Here is a 21,304-nt window from a genome sequence, read left to right as displayed (position 1 = left end):
GCACAGATGCTTCCTCCTCAGAGCATTGGAGGAAGGATGCTTGGAAGAGAGCACTCTTCTGTTTCTCTGGTGCCTTCCACTGGACAATACTAGTTGGTCTCAACTGCCACTAAGGCAACTGAGGCCCAGTCTTAACTTGTAGGGTCAACTTTTTTTTTTTTTAACTAGATATCAATGAAGGTTGTTTTAGAAGAACCACAGAATTTCAGTGTTGAATCTTTGGCTCAGAGAAGCTAAGTGGCATCCCCAAGACCACACAGCTAGGACAGCAGCAGAACCTGGGTCTCCTGGCTCCCAGTCCAGTGCTCTATTCAATTCATGCCTCCTCTCAGCTGCGTTCATCTGAACTAGTGAATAGGACAGCCTCTAGCCTTATTTCTGAAGCCAAATGATCTGTATTTTTAGCAGTAGGAGGAGAATAAACAGCAGCATGTAAGGAGAGGTAAAGGCAAGGTCTGAAATCAGAGTCAGAGACTTCAGCTCAGAACAATTCAACATGATTTCATCCATGCAGAGTGAAAAGTACATAGTAAAGAATAGTCTTGCTGGGCGCGGTGGCTTATGCCTGTAATCCCAGAACTTTGGGAGACCGAGGTGGGCAAATCATCTGAGGTCAGGAGTTTGAGATCAGCCTGACCAATCTGGTGAAACCCCGTCTCTACTAAAAATACAAAAATTAGCTGGGCATGGTGGTGCATGCATATAATCCCAGCTACTCAGGAGGCTGAGGCAAGAGAATCACTGGAACCTGGGAGGCAGAAGTTTCAGTGAGCTGGGATGGCATCATTGCACTCCAGCCTGGGCAACAAGAGCAAAACTCTGTCACACACACACACACACACACACACACACACACAAAATAGTTTCATCTTTTCTTGGGCTCTTCTTACATGGTAATCCAGGTTGGTTTTGTATATTGGGTCATGTATTAGATCTAAATCTAATAGGCCAGAAATTCAACAGTGTTTCTAATGAGATGTGCATTTATGTTCCCCCCATGGAACTGTCTGGATGTCACCTTCTGGTGGCTTCACTTGATCAGAGAGCATGGTGGGAGTGGCTGGAGGGAGGTAGGCAGGAGAGAACCAACTCATGGTTCTGCCAACCCCTTGTGCCCTCCTGCCCATGGTCCACAATGCTTATGCTGCCACATCCACACTGTACCAAATAGATGAGGAAAACAAGGAAGGAAACACACCCATTCATTTTAAGGGATATCCCAAAAGTTGGCCTCAGCATTCTCATTCACAACCTTTTAGACAGAATCTAGCCACAGGGGCACACCTGGAGGGAAAGGAGGCTGAGAATGTAGTCTTTGGGTGGCCCAACTGAAACATGAGGATTCTATTATGAGAAAGGAGAGAATGGATACTGGGGGACGAGTCATCCAGGTGACAGACTGTGACTAGAGGGATGGAAATGGCAGTTGAACATCTGAAAAACCAGGTGCTGGTCTGAGAACTAGTTAGTTATGCCATGTCTACCAGCCAGGTGGTTAGAACCATATAAAGTCATAGTGTGTTTCATGCAGGAAATCAGACCCACTGTTGCCCACAAGGGCAGTTATCTAAACTCTCTGCATCCAGTCTCATTGTCTATAAAATGGAGATAATAGGACTGACCTTTTAGGGTTGTTGTGAAGATTAAAGGAAGCAATGGTGTACAGAGATTTTATATATTCCAAAATGCTATATAAATGAAAACTATAATGATTATTCCTATTGTCAGATGAAAGTCTGTTGTTCTGGCAATCTGTGAAGAAAGCAAGAGCCCTGAAAGTTCCTCGAGCTTTCTCACTGGGCTCAGTGACCAGCCTTGCTTTTCTCTTCTATGGATGTAAATTCACTGCTCACATAAAGCCGTCAGTGGTGTTGAGCAGACAAAGGGGTTTTGAAGAACGAGGCATACACAAAGTAGGGGTTACTTTGCAGCAAAGCACTCAGCTTCACCCCAAAATGGGGTGGAGGGGCCCAGGGGAGACTGTTGAGGTCACTCCAGTCTCTACTTCAAGAAAGCAATTTCTCCAACCCTGTTTCTCACTAACTTGCGTAGAAATGAAGTGCAGGAGAGAGAAACATCTTGACTTGTCTTCATACTTCCACAAGGCAACTAAACAAATCAAAAGACTGTTTCTCTACTTTGAAAAGAGCATATTCAGCATCTGCCATAGTTTGAGGGAAGGCTGAAATGGTGATGGTAAGTCCTTGAAGGACAGAAATACAAAGATTTATGGTTTGTGGTATTTTACTACAAATTGCAAGGGTTATCACAAGTCACAATATAATGAAGATTCCATTTGAAAGGAGAGATGTCAGGGGAGGAGGTGACAGTGAAGTCGCTGAATTCATGTTTCCATGGCCCTGACCGCTCAGTCCCCTTGATTTTTACCTTTATGCCAGCTTCTCGGCATGTCAGTGCAGGAAAAGAGACAGACGGGAGACAGCTGGCTTCTGGAAAGGTCACCCTCTACCCTTCAGAATGCACCCAAGCTGAAGATAGCACCGATCATCCATATCTAATCTATATATGGAACTACAAATACGATTTTGCGTGGTTTTCAGTAATAACATTTAAATTTCTGATATATTGACTTCTATGTTCATAAAGTAGTAATAATCTAGTTTTCAGTGATAAGTATTGTTTGTTGTTGATTTAAACATTATTTTTATTTTATTTATTTTTTGAGACAGAGTCTTGCTCTGTCACCAAGGTGTGATCTTGGCTCACTGCAACCTCCACCTCCTGAGTTCAAGCAATTCTCCTGCCTCAGCCTCCCAAGTAGCTGGGATTACAGGTGCCTGCCAGCACACCCGGCTAATTTTTGTATTTTTAGTAGGGATGGGGTTTCACCATGTTGGTCAGGCTGATCTTGAGCTCTTGATCTTGTGATCCACCTGTGTTGGCCTCCCAAAGTGCTGGGATTACAGGAGTGAGCCACCGCACCCAGCCCATTTAATGTTTTTTGTATGTTTACTGGCCAGTTAGAACTCGGGCCTTGATGTTAAATGGACAAGGGCTCAGATCCCTGTTTTACCACTGACCAAAGCTTGAGCAAATTGTGAACTTTTCAAGGCTTCCGTTTTCTCCCTGTAAATGAAAATAAGAGTTACACCTGCCTCACAGAACTGAAGGAAGAACTAAATAAGGCTACACATAGCCTTCTTTCCCTTTGTTTCTAAAATGGAGAAATCACTGGTAATTAATGGTAGCTGTGTTTGGTATTGGCTAAGATCTACGACAGACACTCTCTGAAACCACGTCACCGCCCATACTTCATCCAGCATAGTGATTTCCTAGGCAACTAAACAAAGGATCCTAAAGCAAAAGCCTGCGAGAGCACCGTGTTGGTTTGAAAGTGTTTCTGCTTCCATGAGGAAAGCCTGGCGTGGCAGTTGGGAGGGGAGTGAGAACAAAGGTGGGATCTACCTGCTGCCTCGGGTCTCTTAACCACCAAACTTGATGTGAAACCTGGAGACAGAAGGTGAAGCTCAGGAGCATGAATGGGAGGAAGCAGAGCCAGAGAGAGGCTCTGAAGGCAGGTCCGCACGTGCAGCAAAGACCCCTTGTGAAGCCACATGTAGGATGGAGTGGAGGTGGGAGGGAGGGAGGGGCAGACTGAAGACCCAAGCAGGGAGTCAAAGGGGCGGGAACTCAGGCACTGAGGTAGAAATGGAAGAAGGGAGCAGGTCTGAAAGGCATGTTGGGAGTGACTGGAAGGAGGTGGACAGGAGAGTCAGTCCTGTTCCTGGAGGTGCCCCAGGCAAGGAGTCAAAGGGCCAGAACTTGAGCACCGAGGTGGAAATGGAAGAAGGGAGCAAGTCTGAAAGGTATGGTGGAGGTGTTGGAGGGAGGTGGGCAAGAGTCAGTCCTGTCCCTGGAAGTGCTAATCCCGGTCCTGGGGCAGGAGTACTGATGCCCTGAGTTAAGATGCAGGGCTCAGTAGTATCAGCTGGCTTCTTGGTGAGGTCATCTGTTTACATGAGACATCTTGGCTTGATTTCTTTCTCTCATCATTCATTAGTTCATTTATTCATTCATCAAGAAGCGTTGCTTGAACATTTGCTAGATGTCTGGTAATACTGTGCTAAGCTTTGAGATGCCAGAGGAAAAAGATCTTGCTTACTGGCTTCAGGTGAGTGGCAACAAGGTGACAAATCAACTGATAATTAAAAGAAAAGGTGAGTGGTGCTCAGATTGAGGTGTACCAAGGACACCAGGGCAGCATACAGGAGGGATGCCTAATCAGACTGGGGCGGGGCCAGAGAGATGAGGTAATGTCTCAGCTGATCTGAGTCATGAAGAATGAGTAGGGGTGAGCCAGGCAAGAGTAGAGAGAAGGGCATTTCATGTGGAGGGAGCAGCAGGTTCAAAGGCCCAGAGGCATTGAATGGCATAAATTTGAGCCCTGCCAAGTTCTTCAGTATGACTGGAATGTGGAATGTAAGCAGGGGACACGGTATGGGATGATGCTGGAAGGAGAAACGTGGACACAAACATGCTCTTCTGAGGGGCTTTAAAGTGTGAAGTGTGTGATCAGATTGGGGATTTAGAAAGATAATTAGCAAAGGACTGTAGAGCCCAGATTGGAGGTACAGGCAGGGCAGCATTAGTGGCAGGGGAATCAGAGCCCATTGTCATATTTATGAGAACTTGGTCTTCAAGGGCTGTAAGGATGAAATGACAGAAACATATTCAAGTGATATGAAAGAGGTGGAGTCTGCTGCATGAGAACTGCCTGGATGGTGGTGAGGGCTGAAGGGGGAACTCGGAGGAAAGCATCAAGAATTCTGGCCTTGGGTAATGAGTGGGAGAGAAGGGAAGCAGAGAGGCTGTTTTGGTTTGGTTTGGTTTTGGCAGTAGGGGGAGGAGTGGTTAGCTGAGCTTTGGTTATGTTGCGCCTGGCTTGCTTGGGAGTCGCTGGGTAGAGATGTTCAAGAGGCACTCACAAATCCCTGCCTGAGACCAAGAGGCAGGCCCGAGCAAGAGGTGCAGAGCTGGGAGGTGTCACCCTGAAGGTGGTGCCAGAAGCTAAGGGACTGGTAGATGAGTTGACGCAAGCAAGCCTCTGAGGGAGAAGAGAAGATGGTGACAGGGTGAACTCCTGGGAAAGACCAGTCCTTAGAGGTAGCAGAGAAATGGGGTCAGGGAGGGTATTGGAAAGGAGCAACACGAGACGTAGAAGGTGACCACGGATGAGCAGAGTCATGATTTTGAAGAGACTGAAAAAGCAAGGGTGGACAATGGTACTGAAAGATGCAATGCGTCATTAAAGACTGAGATGCACCCACGGGGTTCACTACAAAGATGATACAGTGCCTTGGTAAGAACACCTCAATAGATTTGTCGTGAGAGAGGCCAGGTGGGAGTAAGTTTAGGAGTAAACAGTAGTTGGGGCAGCAAAGAGAACTTCAAGGACGTTGCCTCTGAGGAGAGGAGCTTGGGGTGCCTGTGTGGTAGGGAATTCTTGTTTTTAAGGTGGGAGAGTCTTGAGCATAGTAAATACAGAAGGATCTGGTAGATGCTGGCGAGGCTGGGGATCAGGACAATGAGAGGAAGGGGAACAGACAGGGCAGTTCAGGGCATGAGAGGTGAGCCGAGCCCTAGACCAGCGGTTCACAAACCTGGCTGCACATTAGAATCACCTGGAGGGCTTTACACAAACAGATGCCTGGTTCTGTCCTCCACAGATTCTGATTTAAGTGGCTGGAGTGGATCTCAGGCATCAGTTGTTTAGATCACCGAGTGATTCTAATGTGTAATCAGGGTTTAAGAACTGTTAAGTATTCAACAATTATTTGCTGAATCCTTTAAAAAATTGTAGCGATGCCCTTAATTCTTCTCAGCAACAGTGAATGTTCAAACATCTGCAAAGGAGGTTGTGAAGAAGTTATAAAACATGATCCCTGCTCTCAAGTGGCTTATAATCCCTTAAGAGAAATAGTAACCGTTTTTATTTTATTTTATTTTATTTTATTTTTGAGACAGAGTTTCGCTCTTGTTACCCAGGCTGGAGTGCAATGGCGTGATCTTGGTTCATTGCAACCTCCACCTCCTGGGTTCAGGCAATTCTCCTGCCTCAGCCTCCTTAGTAGCTGGGATTACAGGCACGCGCCACCATGCCCAGCTAATTTTTTTGTATTTTTAATAGAGACGGGGTTTTCACCATGTTGACCAGGATGGTCTCAATCTCTTGACCTCGTGATCCACTTGCCTTGGCCTCCCAAAGTGCTGGGATTACAGGCTTGAGCCACCGTGCCCGGCCAATAGTAACCGTTTTTAATAAATACAATGTAAATGTGCTAAAGTAGTGGCACAATTTTCAGAAGAGTTAGACCACCAGGTCTGCATGGTCAGGAAGGTGTCAAAGGAAGGGCTTGGCCTCTGGGGTAGTCAGAGAGCCTGTGGAAGCAGAGAAGAGGAAGGTTCCCACCTGCCCAAGACAATAACGACCACTCATTTCCTGAGCACATCTTCCATACTGGCTACTTGACACACGTTATCTCAAATGCTGTCATCAGGCAAGATGGCTGTATGTCATGCCTATTTTACAGAAGAAGAAACTTAGGCTTAGTGAATTTAATATCAAGCACACAGCTAGTAATAAGTGGCAGAATCAGGATTGAAGCCCAGGACTGGTTGACTACAATGCCAGTGCCCTTTCCACTACAATGTGTTGCTGCTTCTCACTGATCGGACCAAGGCTCCCAGTGACTACTTAGTGCTGTAGCTTAGGGGACGTACCACTTCTGCCAAAGCTCAAGGTGGAGAGAGCCCTCTTTGGCTGGGGCTTCCTGCTCAGGGCCCTTTGTGCAGGGGAAGTATACACACACACACACACACACACACACTTTTAAGAAAGTCTTCCTGGTGGTTCTAATGCTGTTTAAAATTTGAGAACTAAGCTGGGCGCGGTGGCTCAAGCCTGTAATCCCAGCACTTTGGGAGGCCAAGGCGGGTGGATCACGAGGTCGAGAGATCGAGACCATCCTGGTCAACATGGTGAAACCCCGTCTCTACTAAAAAAATACAAAAAAATTAGCTGGGCATGGTGGTGCGTGCCTGTAATCCCAGCTACTCAGGAGGCTGAGGCAGGAGAATTGCCTGAACCCAGGAGGCGGAGGTTGCGGTGAGCCGAGATCGCGCCATTGCACTCCAGCCTGGGTAACAAGAGTGAAACTCCGTCTCAAAAAAAAAAAAAAAAAAATTTGAGAACTAAAATTTCAGTCCCTACTTTATAGGTACACATCAAGAGCTCAGTGTGCAGCTGCAGCAATTCCCTGAGCATCTGAAATCTGCAAATGGAAAGAAGGAACTGGGGATCTCCAGCCTAGGGAAGAATCATTACCTGCCTTCTAGCAGCCTAATAATTTGATGAAAGAATTCTGATGTTAACAGTAACATTTGCTAGTGTGAATGTATCCAGTTCTAGGACCATGGATAGATTTCAATAAAGGGTCATCCTCCAGTCTTGGGAAATATGTCATGGCCATTCTTTTCTTGGCAAAGTTTAAAACTGGGTCAGTCCTAGACAAAGCAAAACATTCTGTCTGCCAAGCAATTTCACAGGGGCCTCGAGATATAAACCTCATGGAAATCGTATATTTTGCCCAAACAATCTTCTGATTATTGGCATCTTGTTTGATCATTGACAGGAGGAAGTGATTGGAGATTTGAAACCGGGCACTGAATATCGTGTGAGCATAGCAGCTTACAGCCAGGCTGGCAAAGGGCGGCTGAGCTCTCCTCGGCATGTCACCACTTTGTCCAAAGGTAAATTCATTAATAGGTGGTGGGCTGCTATCCATGCATCCTTCATTCAGCAAATATCTATAGAGACCTGCTATGTGCCAAGCACTGTGCTAGGCTCTGGGGATTCATCAGAGAACAAAAGCAAGCACAGCCCCTGCCCTCTCAGAACTTAGTGGGGTGAGTCAAGACATTTTCTCATTAGTGTCTAGTAACAGAGTGTGATAGATGCTTCAGCACTGTAGGAATTCTTCCCTGAAGAGATGACAGCTAGTGGAGATCCGACAGGTAAGTAGGAATGACAAAGGTGAGAAAGGGGAGTAGGAGCAGAGATTGACAGGCAAAGAGATTGCAACTAATGTTTACTGAGGTGGCACCAAGATGGACAGTGGGGTACAAAGGTGGATTGGTGGCTATCACTGCTGAAGGAGAGGCCAATGGCGAATGAGTGACAGCAGCACTTCTAAGAACTGCACAGCACGCTGCGGAGCACACGGGGGCGCACTTCCTCTGGCCCAGGCTCAGGGGGGCTTTCAGAAAGAGTCCTACCTTTAGCCTGAGTTGCAAGAAATGCACAGGATTTTGCTAGGAAGAAAAGACAGGAAAAGTCTCCCAGGCAGATGGAGAAGTGTGAACAAAGGCTGGGAAATGCGTGAGTCTGGACATGATCAGAAACAGCTGTTACTTGAGGTGATGGGATCATGGGTGACTCCTACATTTTTATATAGGAGGGCATTTCTCAAATGACCTACCATTACCATGCATTCTGATTGTCAGGGATAAAACACGCAGAGAAAAGAATGAATGTAAGCGGCAGTGATTCTAAGCATTTAATTTTCCTTGACGGTAAATATCAGTTCTGACAATGCAAACAGTGATGGAAGGCTATTAGAAGTTGAAAATGTGATAGAAGATTTTCTGGGGAACTTACTCCGTGTGTCCCAGGGTCAATGGCTGGGATATAATTAATTGGATTTGCAGTCAGAGGGGCAGTGGGGAGAAGGGAAGACCAGCTCTCATTGACTCAAACCTTACACGGTGATCAAGTTGTGATTATGTTTTTGTATTTGTTTGGTTTGGGTTTTGAGGCTGTTCTGAACAGAGATATTTTGGGTATAGGGAGTACTTGTGCTGTTTGTGTATCACATTAAACCTCTCCGGTGGCTGAGACCACCAGCCTAATATAGTTGTGTTTGCCTTCCCACCTAGATTACTGCCTGCCTCCAGCAGCTCCCCAGCAGCCACACGTCATTGTGGTTTCCGATTCTGAGGTGGCCCTGTCCTGGAAACCTGGAGCAAGTGAAGGAGGCACCCCTATTCAGTACTACTCTGTGGAATTCATCAGGTAAGTCTGCATGTCACATTCAAAAGCCAAATGTGTAGACCTCAGAATTCCTAGCCTGATATAAGAAGATGGGAAGAGTCACATCCAGATCTCTACCGCCTGTATATTTAAGAGCCAACACAGCCTTGGAGGCCCGTGTATCTACTTGGGGCAGTAATGATCCCCACACCTCTTTGTTGGTGGGTCACCCGGTAAATCTGTCTGTATCACATACCTCTTCTCCATTTCCCCAGCACAGGCAGAGACTGTTCTAGGCTCTGAAAACTCCAGAGGTACCATTTCTGATAGGTCCGACGACATTTCAAGCATGAACCTTGCCCTCCTGGCTTTGAAACATATATGAAAGTAAATATTCGATGATGCCATTTCTCAGGAGCAGGGGAACCATTTTAAAAACAAGGACAACCCATTGTTTCTTTCACATCCATATTGCCATGGGACAAGTGTCTTGGTTTGATTTCAACGTTTTTCTTTCATCTACCTCTCCATTTCTTATTATTCAGCTTAGCAGAGGGTAGAGAGTGATTGGAAATTTTTCCAGATATTAAAACACTGATTCTCAATTCAGTGCTGCTATGTAATTTTAAAGAAAGAGAGAAAGAAAACAAAGGTCAAGAAAAAGAATTCCCAAGCTAAGGTATTTCCTCTGAACTCTAGTTGCCATTTGATTTTAATGGAAGCAGTGGCTGGTGAGTGAGTCTGAAAACAATGTTTGTGGAGTTGGGATTCTCTACAGTACAGGCGGTAGGGCTTGTCTGAGCCTTGCTGCTTTCTGCATTCATAAAGAGACTGGCTCAGCACCTCATTCCTAAGGCTCTCTGAAGCTAGGACAAAGGATTCTCCCAAGATTTGATTAGCTCTGCTTCTGTGTCTTGACTTCCTAGCCTATTTCTTGGTGATGGAAAGCACATATTTGTTTCTTCAGGGGTGAGGTACTGCACTGAATCTCTTTAATGCTTGAGTACAGTGTTTCACACAGGACTTGTTAAATTGCAAGTGTCAGAAGCTTGAAAGGAGAAGATGAGGCAGTAATGTGTCAGCTCCGGTAACTGTAAAGTCCATCAGCAAATCTAAATTCAGGGAAGGCTAGATCCGTGTCAGTTCAGCAGTCTGACTCCAAGCATCTCTCTGCTTTAGTGGCTTCATATTCAGATGGGCTTTTCCCAGGTGGTGGCAAAATGGACACCAGGCAGTCGAGACCTTCAGTCAAGACCAGCCTAGCTCCCTAGGAAGGAGGGTGGCTTTCTCCATGGACCCAGCAGAGTCTCAATTTTTATTCTAATTGTCCAGGCTGAGGTCCCTTTCCATCCTCTGCCCCAGTCACTGTGGCCCGGGTGGGGAGAATTCATGGATTGGTCAGGCACTGGTCGTATTCCGAGCTCTGGAATTAACAACTGTTTCTTCACTCAAACCTGGAGTATGTGGATTCAGTGTTCAAGATGATTGCATCCTGAAAGGAAAATTGTGGTAAATTTACTGGAAAAGAGAGGAACAGATTCTAAGAATTGTTTTTTATAATGCCCACTGCAAAGCCCCAGAAAAATGCTTTGCATTGAAGATAATCTATGTCCGTGCCATTGAACAGATTTTGCAGGCAAAGCCTGGAATATACCTAAAATAAAAAAGATTCTAATCCTGGTTCCAATACTCGTTAAATGTGCTACACTGAAAATCCTAAAACTTCAGCTTTCTTGTCTGTAAAACTTAGGGTAAAACTTAATATTTATAATTTACTTACACAAATAAATTAGACAACACCAGCAAAGTAAGATGTAATACTTTAAATTTTTGCAAAATGTACAGTTTTGGCTGGGCATGGTGGCTCACGCCTGTAATCTCAGCATTTTGGGAAGCCAAGGTGGGTGGGTCACCTTAGGTCAGTTTGAGACCAGCCTGACCAACATGGCGAAACCCCATCTCTACTAAAAATACAAAAATTAGCCAGGCATGGTGGCAGGCATCTGTAATCCCACCACCTACCTGAAAGGCTGAAGCAAGAGAATAGCTTAAACCAGGGAGGTGGAGATTGCAGTGAGCCAAGGTTACGCCACTACACTCCAACCCCATTTAGAATGAGACTGTCTCAAAAAATAAAGCACAGTTTTTAATGATTTGATGGTAGCCTAGGAGATAATCTGTGTAACCATGACCAAAGGTAAGCATTATTTATTACTTTTTTGTTCAAACACATATTTTTGAAAGTTTCTCTATGTCTATATACTAGCAAAAGGTGGAATGGTCATTTCTTAACCTTGCATGCACACCTGAAAGTAAAAGATGAAAGAGAGTCACTGGATTCAGACAGAAGAACTGGGAAAGAGTGCTGCCTTCTCTAATGCCAGCCATGTGGCCCAGCACAGCTTACTTCCCCTCGTGAGCCTTGATGCCTCTCATAGTGAGGGGTCCCCTCAAAAGACAGCCAGAGATAAAGACTTGGGTGCAAGCGGTTTATTTGGATGTGGGAATGAGAGTGTGGGGAGAATGAGACAGGAAAGCAGGATATATATAATGGTATGTTAGTGAAATCACTGCTAGAGGTAGCAGGGTCGTCACTGGGGTCTTGATTCCATTGAGATCTCTCTGAAACCCACAGAATTCTTCTCACACTTCCCATTAAAAAGACAGGAGACGTGTATCCAGTGGCTTCTTCCTCCTCTGTCCTTTGCGCATTGCCCCTGAGGGTATAACTCCTACATGTTTCATGGTGAAGGGGGGAATCTAGAGAGGTGAGGAGTGACAGGAGCAGTGTGTGCCAGAGGTGATGTGCTGGCCACAGGAGACTAGTCAGCCTTCCAAGAACTGTCCATGCCACAGCTGCTGCTGAAATCAGAGGTGGGACAAGGGGAGGTGACATGGCCCCAGAGCTGTTGGCTACCATCTCCTTATCTGTAAAACGTGGGTGATGACTTCTTCCAGCCTTACGGTGTGTGGTTAGGAGGATCAAGTGATATTCTTCAAAATATGAGAAAGAGAAAGAACTTTGCGTAAGAAGAAGCTGTGTTGATGTCAAAAACCTACAAAAGTTTAAGATGTATGTGGGTGTTATATACAAGTATAAACTGATTAAAATGCATTTTAACGTTCAGAGCTCTCTAATATCTAAGGGGCTCAAGGGGTGTGTGTGTGTGTGTGTGTGTGTGTGTGTGTGTGTGTGTCTGTGCGTGCATGCATGCACACACAGAGTTTTGCTCTTGTCATCTAGGCTGGAGTGCAACAGCATAATCTTGGCTCACTGCAACCTCTGCCTCCCGAGTTCAACCGATTCTCCTGTCTCAGCCTCCCAGGTATCTGGGATTACAGGCACCCGCCACCATGCCTGGCTAACTTTTGTATTTTTAGTGGAGACAGGGTTTCACCATGTTGGCCAGGCTGATCTCAAACTCCTGACCTCAGGTGATCCACCCACCTCAGCCTCCTAAAGTTCTGGGATTGCAGGCATGAGCCACTGCACCCAGCCTCTGATGTATATTTTAAACTTATATGCCATTCCAACTAACTGTTAATATATATTTATCTGTTTACCTTGACAAAATACCTTCACAGTGTCTGGAAGGTTAGCTTCAAATTTAGAATTCTTGCATGTCGTTGAATTCCAAATGGAACATGGTAGGTAATATGAGAAAGCCCAGTCACTTGTTACATCCCCTGTGCTAGGAAATTGGCCTTTATCTCTTCCAGAATATATAACTTCAGTCATCTTTTCTCAGAACTCCTATTTCCTCACCTGAAATACCAAGCAAATGTGACCCTGATTGCAGAGCTATTGCTCTTAGTCCTCGCAAAGCATCTGTACATGTAGACATTCAATGGGTGTCTGTTTCTATCCCACCATACCACTATCTCCCTTTCACAAGAGAAGTAATTGAGACTGCATTGCGTAAGTTGCTTTGCCAAGATAAAATGACTAGTTGGGGACAGAATAAAATTAGAACTGAATTCTCCTGACTTGCGGCTCAGTGCTTTTTTATGAATCCCCATGTCCTTTCATGTTTGTGACCCATCTTCAGAGATGGAAGCTTAGACCCAGCCTGCGCAGAGTCCTGCTGGCTGAGGAAATGAGAAACCTCCTCTTAGGCCACTGTTTGATGTCTTCCTGAAAGGAAGCCTCCACAGCTTCTTGCAGCATTTAATGTTGGGCTGCAAAATGAATCCATTTGTAAACACCTCGGAGCCTAAGCCATTGTAGGTGAGTGCCTGAGAATATATGTTCAGAGAGAGCTTTCCTGGGCTCTAACGCTGAAACTGCAGTTTGTGTGTGCTATGTATGGTCTGAATATTTATATCCGCCACAATACTCATATGTTAAATTTGAACTCTCAAGGTGATGGGATTAGGATGAGGCCTTTGGGATGTGGTTAGGTCATGAGGAAAGAGCCCTCATGAATAGGACTAGTGCCCTTATAAAAAGGGCCTGGGGAGGTCTCTCACCCCTTTCACCATGTAAGAACACAGTGATAAGATGCCATCTATGAACCAGAAAGGAGACTCTCAGCCTGGGCAACGTACAAAAATTAGCCAGGTGTGGTATCGCACACCGTAGTCCCAGTTAGGAGGCCGAGGCAGAAGGATCACTTGAGCTTGGGAGATCAAGGCTGCAGTGAGCCATGATCATGTTACTGAACTCTAACCTGGGCATCAGAGTGAGACCCTGTCTCAAAGAGCAAAAAGAAAAGAAGGCAGACCCTCACCAGGTGCTGGATCTGCTGGCACTTTGATCTTGGACTTCCTGGCCTCCAGAACTGTGAGCAATAGCTTTCTGTTGTTCCTAAGTTACCTAGTTATGGTGTTTGTTCTAGCCGTCAGAAGAGACTAAGCTGATATGAAAGGATGAAAGGCTTTGGGGGGTCTTCAGTTATTTTATTTTCCTCAGAGAGGTCCATTTAATATTAAATAGTGAATTCCTTTTTCTACTTCCTGTGTACAGAAACACACGTGACAGGTTTCTGTGTGAGCCAAAAAGTCCTTGTCATTATACGTCTAAGAGGCAGGACTTCGGCAGGCCAAGGCTAGGAAATTGTAGAAAGTGGTTTATCCCCAGAAGTTATCCTCAGATTCAGATATCTTAATGTGAAGTTCTTGTTTAAATTCTGTCACTGGAGGGTAAGGTTCCAGTCCTCTCTCTGTCTTAGGCACGTCTGCATCAGTTGCTCTTATTTGCTGTAAAGACATTGTTAGGAGATAGTCTAACAATTTTTTTTTTTAAATAGTCAACTAAGCCAGGCACAGTGGCTCACATTTGAAACCCTAGCTACTCAGGAGGCTGAGGCAGGAGGACCACCTGGGCCTGGGAGTTTTAGGCTACAGTGAGCTGTAACTGTGCCACTGTATTCCAGCCCGGGCAAGAGAGTGAGACCCCTGCTTAATAAAAGATTAACCTGAGAAACTGTGAGACCAGGGTGTGGGAGCATTGACTACTTATTTGCCAGCTTTGATGATATTTCAAGTAGACTTTATGCATTTATGATGATCTCTTGAGTCAGGGGCTTAGGACCAAGCAGATTTTTGTTCTTCATCCAGCATCTACTACCCCCAAAATAGAGGACACCTCTGGTGTGAGCACCCTGGAGGCGTTCTCAGTAACTACGAGCTTGGTCTCAGGCTCAGGCAGAATAAAAGCCTTTCAATGGCGGCAGTCTTCGTGATCTCTCCCAAAGCCAGTCTGAGGGCTATTTGTCAGCTTTCTTTGTAGCCAGAGATTTCTATTTTTTAAGCAGTGTAGAAAAGATCTAAAGAGGCAAGTTCTGAGTAAGCCTTCAGGCTGCAACATATTTTGCAGTGTTTTAAACCCTTTTACTTGCTTTTTTAAAACACAAAAGCCATGTGTTTGAGGTGAAGGAGAATATTTCTTTTCTAAAGTGACACTAAAAATTTCTTTGTGGGCAGCAATGCTTAGTGTTTATTAAAATAAGAACCAAGCATAAATATAGCTACCTATGTTTTGAAATATCTTGGCTATAAATATCTGAGAAAGCTTCCTCCTTCTGCCTAGGAATTTCCCCAGGGTAAGTGCCTTTCTCATAAGCCAAAAATATATAGTATGGTGGCAATGAAAACCACAGGCCTGGAAAAACATTCCTCATCACTGAAGTTCCAGCTGGGGTGCCATGACTGTCGCATGCTATCTATTGAGCTGGATAAAGGTGAAAAATAGTTTTCACTTAACTTACCTACAGTTTTTCTGAAGGTGTCACCTGATTGCTTAAAACTGCTTCAGAGCTTTGCATTGAAAGGGCAGGCCGAAATTCAGCAATGGCTGTTTTCAGTTAAAAGTCCACGATTGTCCGGGTGCAGTCGCTCACGCCTGTAATCCAGCACACTGAGGCAGGCGGATCACTTGAGGCCAGGAGTTTGAGACCAGCCTGGCCAACATGGTGAAACTCCATCTCTACTAAAAATACAAAAATTAGCCAGGTGTGGTGGCACACACCTATAATCCCAGCTACTCGGGAGGCTGAGGAACAAGAATTACTTGAACCCAGGAGGTGGAGGTTGCAATGAACCTAGATCACACCACTGCACTCCAGTCTGGGCGACAGAGTGAGACTCTGTCACACACACACACACACACACACACACACACGCACAAATTCTACTATTGGCTTATTTCGGGTACATATGAAAGTTCAGAATATGTCCGTGTTTTGTTTTAGGGACTCAGATCAAAAAACCTGAAAATCTCTAAACTTTAATGTAAGACATTTATATTAATAAATGAGAAGGAGCAATTATTTCCCTCTTCTTCCTTTCCTACTTTTCTGCCTAAATAGTTCTCTGGTCCCTGGAAGATGCCTCCCATAATAAGACTTGAAGAATTCATCTTCACACAGGGCTGCTTCTAGGTGGATTGCAGTGCCTACATATTGGTTTCATTTGAGAATCTCAAGGTCATGCAGCCTGGGTGGGTTTTTTAAAGTATTGCTCGAAAATTGATATTTTTGTCAGAAGTCATCTCTCTTTCCATCTCATCATAGAGTTCCATATTCTGTAAGTAACAAAGGGACTTAATTAATTTCCTCGCAGGAAGTGACCCTGCAAAGGCTGTTACTGAAATGAAGATTGAGTCTGGGATTCAGAATGGAAGCTGAACAGAGGATGGATTTTCTTTGAACAGTTCTAAGGGATGATGTGATTTGACTCATGGTCAAGGTCAAAGCTGTCCAGGTTAAAGGAGTTTCTCATTCAGAATTGAGGCTTACAGCCTGACTCATGGTATCATCTCTTGAGGTTTAAGTGTGTCCAAATGTGGAATCAGAAGAGACAGTTCTGAACCAACCTCTAAGCCTGGCAAAGTTGCTAGATCCCAGTCCTGTTTCTTTCTCTGCAAATTAAGGCAGGCTGGAAGGGTGACATTTAATATCCTGTGACTCTGCTTGTCTAGCATCAAGATGTAGGGGAGACCATACAGATGGATTGCATAACACACAGGCTCTGGGCTGGACTCCTTAGTGCAAACAGTGTCTCTACTACTTCTAAGCTGTGTGATCTTTGGTGGATTATTTAACTTCTCTGGGCCTCAGACAACAAAATAGGGACAATAACTTACTTGCCTCATGGGGTTATTGTGAAATTACATGAGTGGACACACATGAAATGCCTAGAACAGCGCCTAGCCCATAGTAAGTGCTCAATCAATGCAAACTATTCCTATATGGCTTTCTCAATGGGTGTTTTTTTTTGCTTTCCTACATAGCCTGCTTTCTCCTGTTTTTTTTTTTTCTTTTTTTAATTTTTATTTTATTTATTTATTTATTTTTGAGATGGAGTCTAGTCTCACTCTGTCACCCAGGCTGGAGTGCAGTGGTGTGATCTTGGCTCACTGCAACCTCCACTTCCCAGATGCAAGCAATTCTCCCACCTCAGCCTCCCAAGTAGCTAGGATTACAAGCATGTGCCACCACACCCAGATAGTTTTTTTGTATTTTTAGTAGACACGGGGTTTCACCATGTTGGCTAGGTTGGTCTCAAACTCCTGACCTCAAGTGATCCACCCACCTTTGCCTCCCAAAGTGCTGGGATTATAGGTGTGAGCCACTGCACCCTTCCTGGCTGCAAGTCTTTATGCTTGCTATTCTCTGCCAGGATAGCTCTTCTGCCTCCTTACTTAGCTAACTCCTATTCATCCTTCAGGACTCCTCTTTAAGTGTCACTTCCTCCAGGAAGTCCTGCCTGATTACCTTCCTCTACTCTCAAATTAGGTTAGCTATACCTCCAACATTTACTTGCCATACTCAGCATACTTGTAGTTAATTACTCTCTCAAGATCTGTCTTCCTCTTGGAATGTGAAGGTAACATCTACCTTGCTCCTTTCTGTGTAATACAGAATACCAAATACCTAGCCCTGTGACTACACCACATGTCAAATATATGCTGGTAAGCATTTGGACACAGGCAGGCATGAGATTGATCTAGAGCAGGGGTGTCCAATCTTTTGGCTTCCCTGGGCCATATTGGAAGAAGAAAAATTGTCTTGGGCCACACATAAAACACTAACACTAACAATAGCTGATGAGAAAAAAAAAATCCCCCCAAACTCTCATAATGTGTTAAGAAAGTTTACAAATTTATTTTGGGCCACATTCAAAGCTGCCCTGGGCTACATGTGGCCCTTGAATGGTGAGTTGGACAAGCTTGTTCTAGAGGATGCCAGCACCTAGCTGGAGCCCTGAGCAAGCTGCTTAGTCTTGCTAAGCCTTACTTTCCTCTGCTGTAAAACATGGATGGTAATAGTGGCAATCTCAGAAGGGTTGCAGAGTTGAAAAGGTCTGGGTGGGTATGGTGGCTCACGCCTGTAATCCAAGCACTTTGGGAGGCTGAAGTGGGAAGATCACGAGTCAGGAGTTCAAAACTAGTCTGACCAATATGGTGAAACCCTGTCTCTACTAAAAATACACAATTAGCTGGGCATGGTGGCACATCCCTGTAATTCCAGCTACTCAGGAGGCTGAGGCAGAAGAATCATTTGAACCTGGGAGGTGGAGGTTGCAGTGAGCTGAGATCGTCCCACTGCATTCCAGCCTGGTGACTGAGTGACACCCCATCTTGAAAAAAGAAAAAAAAAAAGAAAAGAAAAAAGAAATTGTCTGCATAGCATTTAGAAGAATGGCTCATGGAGGATTTTTTATTTTTTTTTTTAACCCAAGCCACATGCAAATATATTTTCACACTAGCAGTTACTTATTTTTAAGTAAATAATGTAAAAAGCATTACCCACAAGTAATCAGTGAATCCTGTACCACAATAGTAACCAACATCTGACCTCACCCACTACAGAAGTAAAAACCATACAAAACCCAACAAGGATCTGCACGTATGTGTCCCTGACCCCTTGCCAATGCCCTACTTCAATCCCAACTGAAAGTTTGTTTATTGCTATCATTTTCTTTTTTTTAAAATTTTTTTCCATTTTCCTCATCCAAATCTCATCTTGACGTTTTCTCATCTTAAAAATAATCTCAGGATGTGATAAGGCTTCAAATAATACCTAAATGTGTATGACTAACTTGAAAGTTCCTACTGTGATTTTATTTCATATGGAATGCAAACTCATGTCTTAGAGCTCATCACAGTAACTAAGTGAACTGTCACCTTCCTTCATAGCATCTTATCAGAATATATAGTAAAACCTGGGCATATGACTGCAATATTTAAGAATGATGTAGTCTGATGTTGTCTCACTAGCCTCCAAAAGTTAGAATTGAAAATATTTAAAGAATTATTCTTGAGGCCGGGCACGGTGGCTCACGCCTGTACTTTCATCACTTTGGGAGTCCAAGGTGGGCGGATCACGAGGTTAGGAGTTTGAGACCAGCCTGACCAACATGGTGAAACCCTGTCTCTACTAAAAATACAAAACATTAGCTGGGCATGGTGGTGTGTCCCTGTAATCCTAGCTACTCAGGAGGCTGAGGCAGAACCTGGGAGGTGGATGTTGCAGTGAGCCGAGACCATGCCATTACACTCAGGCTGGGCAAGAAGAGTGACTCTGTCTCAAAAAAAAAAAAAAAAAAGAATTATACAGTTAATTTGAGGGGGAAAATGGGAAAAAACAAATCCCTCAAATCCCCCTTTCTTTTCAAAAAATTGTTTAAGGAGTTCGGCTATTTAAGCATAAGCTTTCATTATCATCAGCAATAGAATTAGATTTAAGCAAGAATGCGCTTGCTTGGATGTCAGCTGGGATTTCGTATGACAGGCAACAAGTGCTACTTCACAAAGAATTCTTTTCCTTACCCTTAGATTTGAAACTGAAAATCTCAGAACCACCTTCTAGACTGGAGCCTGGTCCTAAAGATTCCAGAAGCTGTCTAGTCCCTCAGCTCAGGCCCTAATGGAAGGGTTACTCTAAAGGGTTTCAAGAAGTCCAACCTATAGTTCTACAATTTGATGCCATAAAGCTTCAATTCCTCCTACCCTAAGCATTCCTGATATAATTCGTGGTGAGATTGATGGCAATTGACATAAATTGATTTATGTAACAGCTTTGGGATCCATTTGTAAACTGCAAATGAAGTGTGCTCTCCTATTGCCCCACCTGGGACAAACTACCAGCTGAGTTTATCATAACCCCATTGTATCCATCTGTTTGCCACTTGGTTAGGTTGAACCAATGTGTAAATAAAGAAGGCTGAAAGCTGAAGGTCTAATAAGACATCTTTTTTTGTTTTCATCTTTGACTACTGAGTGGTTTTGGACTTTTCTCTGCAATTCATTTAGTGTAGAGCAAATCCTGCATAAAACAGTCTGTAAAATTGACAAGAGTCAGAGGCTCTTCTGAGTGTGAGGTTTTCCTCTCACCCCTGTTGTGTTTGCCCTGGTAATCTATGGGATCACATCTCTTCCCTTAGAACAGGGTGTTTAATGAGCAGTCCACAGATCCCCAAGGGGTTCCTGGATAGAATTCAAGGAGTCCCTGGACTGTGATTGGGAAAAAAATTATATTCTTAGTTTTACCAATGGAAATTTAGCCTTTTTTTCAAAAATGAATACAGACAACAAATCACAACAGTATTAACAGTTCTTGTGACCTTATCAACATTAGAATCACAGGCATTTTCTTATCTTGTTATAATGGTTCCACATATGTCAAAATACCCAGTTATGTTTATCACTACTTTGAAATAAGCATAGTTACCAAATCCATTGCTAGGTTTTGTTACTTAATGTATTAATAAAGGAGTATATATATTATTTCATAATTTTTATTTTGATAATTATTTTGAATATAATTGGTTTCCTTTGTGAACCTATAAACTTGATGCATTTTAAAACATTCTGAGAAGGGATTCATAGGTATCTTTAGACCGTCAAAGTGGTGCGAGCCAGATTAAAGCATGCTGTTGTCTTAGATCAGGGGTTGGTAAACTTTTTCTCACAGGATCGATAGTAAGTATTTTGTGCTTTGCCAGCTGTATGAATTCCGTCTCAACTAATAACTCTGCCACTGTAGTAGGAAAGCAGCCATAAACAATACCTAAATAAATGGGTGCAGTTGTGTTCCAGTAAAACCTTATTTACTAAGACTGGCAGCTGGCTGAAATTTGCCAACCCTGATTTAGGGCATCATGCTATTTCTAAGTGAAATTCTGCAGATATTTTAATTCAGCTCAATCACCCTTTATTGGATACCTCCTATGAGCATATATTCATACAAACATGTATGTATTCAGTATTTCATATGAAAAACATGCAGGAGATTTGGGGATGATCAGCTGTAGACTCTGGACTCCACCGTTGGACAGTCTACTGGGGAATGAGGGACAGAGTTCACAGGAGCAGTGAGTGTTGTAGGCAGGCATGGCGACTAGAAACCTAGAGAAACACAAGCTTGATTTGACCTAGTTTTGAAGGAGTCTGGAAGGCTTCTTATGGGAGCAAAGAAGGTCACATCAGAGATTACCAGGCAAAAGGGGAGGGAGGAAGCAACATGAAAGGCTTAGGCTGAGGAAGCCACTTAAGCAGTGGCTTGGAGGCAAGAAGAAAATGTTCCTGTAATTGCTTAGAAAGCCTGGAGCTCTGTGTGGTGAGAGATGGGTAGGCGAGGATCACACCAAGAAAGGCATTATAGAGGAGCCCGTGTATATCCTGAAGGGAATAGAGAGCTATGGAAAGTTGCAAGCAGGAAAGGGATGGGTAGTGTTCACATCTTTGAAAGATCATGCAGACATCTCAAAGAACAAGGAGATGAAGAAGACAAAGGCACCATATTTAATGAG

General features: G+C 44.1%; 1 protein-coding gene across 2 annotated transcripts in view; it reads left to right on the top strand.

Annotated features, from left to right (window-relative positions):
• Positions 1 to 21,304, top strand: part of EGFLAM (EGF like, fibronectin type III and laminin G domains) — a 230,142-nt gene that overhangs the window by 90,956 nt on the left and 117,882 nt on the right. For both annotated transcript variants that reach the window (XM_074386512.1, XM_074386510.1), the window contains exons 4-5: positions 7,653 to 7,770; positions 8,956 to 9,091. In XM_074386512.1, the coding sequence (XP_074242613.1) occupies positions 7,653 to 7,770; positions 8,956 to 9,091 (254 nt within the window). The remainder of the gene's footprint in view (positions 1 to 7,652; positions 7,771 to 8,955; positions 9,092 to 21,304) is intronic.

This window comes from Saimiri boliviensis, chromosome 1 (genome assembly GCF_048565385.1).
Source record: "Saimiri boliviensis isolate mSaiBol1 chromosome 1, mSaiBol1.pri, whole genome shotgun sequence".
NCBI classification, from domain to species: Eukaryota; Metazoa; Chordata; class Mammalia; order Primates; family Cebidae; genus Saimiri; species Saimiri boliviensis.
Note: the sequence above shows the minus strand (reverse complement) of the source record. Positions and strands in the feature narration are given on the sequence as shown.